The sequence below is a fragment of the Habropoda laboriosa genome, unplaced genomic scaffold (genome assembly GCF_001263275.1).
Source record: "Habropoda laboriosa isolate 0110345459 unplaced genomic scaffold, ASM126327v1 scaffold175, whole genome shotgun sequence".
Classification (NCBI taxonomy): domain Eukaryota; kingdom Metazoa; phylum Arthropoda; class Insecta; order Hymenoptera; family Apidae; genus Habropoda; species Habropoda laboriosa.
Window position 1 is genome coordinate 1,805,569 of NW_017100347.1, and position 3,331 is coordinate 1,808,899.

At 27.6% G+C, this 3,331-nt stretch overlaps 2 protein-coding genes across 2 annotated transcripts in view; one reads left to right on the forward strand and one right to left on the reverse strand.

Moving 5' to 3' along the window:
* LOC108574615 (UNC93-like protein MFSD11) overlaps positions 1-350 on the reverse strand; it is a 6,521-nt gene extending 6,171 nt beyond the window's left edge. Inside the window, exon 1 of the mRNA XM_017937234.1 lies at positions 258-350. Coding sequence (XP_017792723.1) covers positions 258-350 — 93 coding nt within the window. The remainder of the gene's footprint in view (positions 1-257) is intronic.
* A 1,178-nt stretch (positions 351-1,528) lies between these two features.
* Positions 1,529-3,331, forward strand: part of LOC108574582 (rho GTPase-activating protein 44-like) — a 4,683-nt gene continuing 2,880 nt past the window's right edge. Inside the window, exons 1-4 of the mRNA XM_017937199.1 lie at positions 1,529-1,668; positions 2,049-2,202; positions 2,394-2,679; positions 2,763-2,987. Coding sequence (XP_017792688.1) covers positions 1,616-1,668; positions 2,049-2,202; positions 2,394-2,679; positions 2,763-2,987 — 718 coding nt within the window. The 5' untranslated portion in view covers positions 1,529-1,615. The remainder of the gene's footprint in view (positions 1,669-2,048; positions 2,203-2,393; positions 2,680-2,762; positions 2,988-3,331) is intronic.

A 3,331-nucleotide genomic window follows, 5' to 3' on the forward strand; every position in this document is an offset into this window, starting at 1 on the left:
CATTAATATTAAATTATTTTTTCTCTGTATTTTTAATTTAAATTTCAAATACTTCTTAGTATATATGAATAACAAAAACTGGATATTTATGTGTAGCAACATATTTAATCTTTGTCATATAAAATATTATTGCTACAAACTATACCAAATAATGTAATAAATTGAAATTGTATGTGTGTACAGACCAAAATACAGCAAAAATGATATACAATAAATCAATACAAAATTAAATTATAATACACTATTGCTGTACTTACTTCAATATTTCCCATTGTTTGAAATGCTGTAAATACCAGCATAAATCCCCAACTTAATATCATCACATTTAAGAAATTTCTACTTAACGCCATGATGAATACGTTAAATAAAATACGTTAAACAAGAATAAAAAAATGATAAAAAAAAATGTCACAGATTTTCCGCGCGTACGTTTATATTGCTTTGTACGAAATTATGTATTAACAGTAAACAGATGGTCACATAGGTAAGAAATCCAACATACAATTGCCAACACTGCGTAATTCCCTTCTTAATACGATTTGAAGTTACCGTGAAAGTACACTGAATATTTATCGATCACATGACACGTTGCGATGGTATGAATATCGATATATCGATACCTTATATAGTATAACTCATCGATGGTTCTATATGAAATGGTGCACAAAACGTACGATGTATATGAAATGCCATTCGCCATCGTACGTATCGTACGCCATTTCTCATAGAACCAACGTCGATATACTTTTGCGTTAGTTCTAGGGGTTTGACAAAAATCGACGAGACTTATTGTACATATACACTAAATCAGGTTATGATTATAGTAACTTTTTGTTTCGAAAGCAAAGCATTTTAAATAAATCGTTTATAGATTTTGACAATAAATATACTGAAGTTTTATTTTGTATCACCAATTACAATGAAAACAAATACTATTTAAATAAAAAAACACACATAATCTTTCTAATTTTGTTAAATACTCTATTAATACCATATCATTGTTCTGGCTTTAGAAAGTGATTGTTTTAAATTTCCCGCCTTTAAAAAAATCTCTCGTTCTATATGAAATCTCACTGATTGTGAGAAACAAGAATGGCTGACGGCGGCCATAAAAACTTATTGGGTATCCCGTTATTAAAAATCTGAAGAAGTGTTGGATGATTAAAGTTGTGAAAAAGAATGCATAATATCAAAATCTTTACTCGGTTTCTTGAGTGCATTAAACAACCACTGGTGAACAAGTATACAAAATGTCACGATTAAAATTTGTGAGGTTTTGACACGTTTACAAATTGAAGATCTTAATAGTGAACCTTAAAACATTCTTTGAGAGTGGAAACTCATTGATATTACAGAAGGATAAAGTAGTTAGAACGTACTATTCGTTCGCAGAGGGTGTGAGATCATTGTACAAACATTATGACGAATTGCTGGCTTTGGAGTGATACGAAGGATTCTCTCCTTTTTTATTGTCTGCGTTTCTTCAGTGTCGTGTGATTGTATTAAACATGTGTGCATATGAACATCGTTAAAGTCAGCAAGTAACAAGTGATTCTAATCCCGTAGATTAAATTTTAATTTTATTTGCATAACAAACGTTAAGTGCTTCTCAATCATGAAGAAACAATTTTTCAGAGTTAAACAGTTCGCCGATCAAACATTTTCTAGGTAATCACTTTGCAATTGGATTTAAATTTCACCTAAAGTTATAGTATGTTTCATTTGTTTACATGAATTTTTTTTGCAAATCACGATTGGTTAAAAATGACATTAAACACTTTTAAATAAAGTATGAAATAATTTACATGCATAAAATAATTAAAATGACGTTTTAATATTTCATAATACAATACTAAAAGTATTTACTATTTTTATTTACAATTTTGGAAGTAAAACATTATAATATTCTATGAAAGCAGTCATAGTACACCAAAATAACTTATGAATCAGACATTCTCAAAATGGATTGACTTTAAAGTATACTATATTTATTTTTAATTGAAATTTGTTAATGTATGAAACTGTTAAAAATCATTATGTTTTAATAGAGCTGGCAAAACTGAAGTACTTACAGATGATTTACAAGCTGCAGATAAACATGTAGAGCAAATTAGGATGGCCCTTATTGGATTAAACAAAAGACTTGGTAATCCATCAAATCAAGCTATGACACAAGACATTGCACTTAAGGAAAAGCGATTGGTAATATATAATAATAAAACTTTCTTCTTGAAAGTAATTATAACAAATTGTTTAAAACTTGTACTAACTACAATTATAAACTTGGAAATATTAAATAATATATGAATATTGCATTATTCATATTTTAAATACATAACAGTTAGAGAAAATATTAATTATTCTTTTATCTTTTTATAATTTATACTTTTCAGAAAAAGTGTCCAGAATATATATTAGGACAAACAATGTTGGAAAATGCTCCTGAAGATGGTCTTATGAATTTTACTTTATTGGAATGTGGTCATGCACAGATGCATTTAGCAAATGAAGCAATTGAACATGAAGCAAAAGTTGAACAATATGTTGCAATTCCTCTTCAACATATTTTAGATACAGTTGTACCAAATATACTAAAACATAAAAGAAATTTGACTCGATTAATTTTGGACATGGATAGTGTTAGGACAAGATATCTACAAGCCAGCAAGCATAGTGCTAGTAACAAACAATTTTAGTGATTTGTAAATTACATATTTTGAAAATTATATTTAAGTTTTTAAAGTAATATTATTATTTAAAAGGTGCAGGTGCAACGAAGATAGATAATTTAAGAGAAGAATTAGAAGATGCAGAAGCTAAAGTTGAACAATGTAGGGATCAGTTAGCTGCAGAAATGTTTCAACTTATGTCACAAGAAACTGAATTAGCACACACTATTATACAATATGTAAAACTTCAAAGAGCTTATCATGAAAGTGCTCTGCATTGTCTTGAAGAACTTATTCCTGGATTAGAAAGCTACATTAGTAAGTATTTAATTATGTCTTTAATGATATGTTACTACCATTATTTTACAATGTAGAAATTTAATTAATAATTTTTATGTGAAAAACAAACGAAACTAAAAAATTAGCCCCATAAAACACTTCAATTTTGCCTGTTAACACTTCATGATATTACCAATGTTTTTGGAAATATTCAGTTACTACACTTTATATGTCCTATCCAGTATATTCAAAAATATATGAGTTCATGAATATTTTAACTAATTTAATTAAAAGTTAAACAAAAATTGGTATTTCTAAAACTTTGACTGGTATTGATAACAACAATAAAAGCAGTATTTTAGATTTATATTAAAACATTTAAA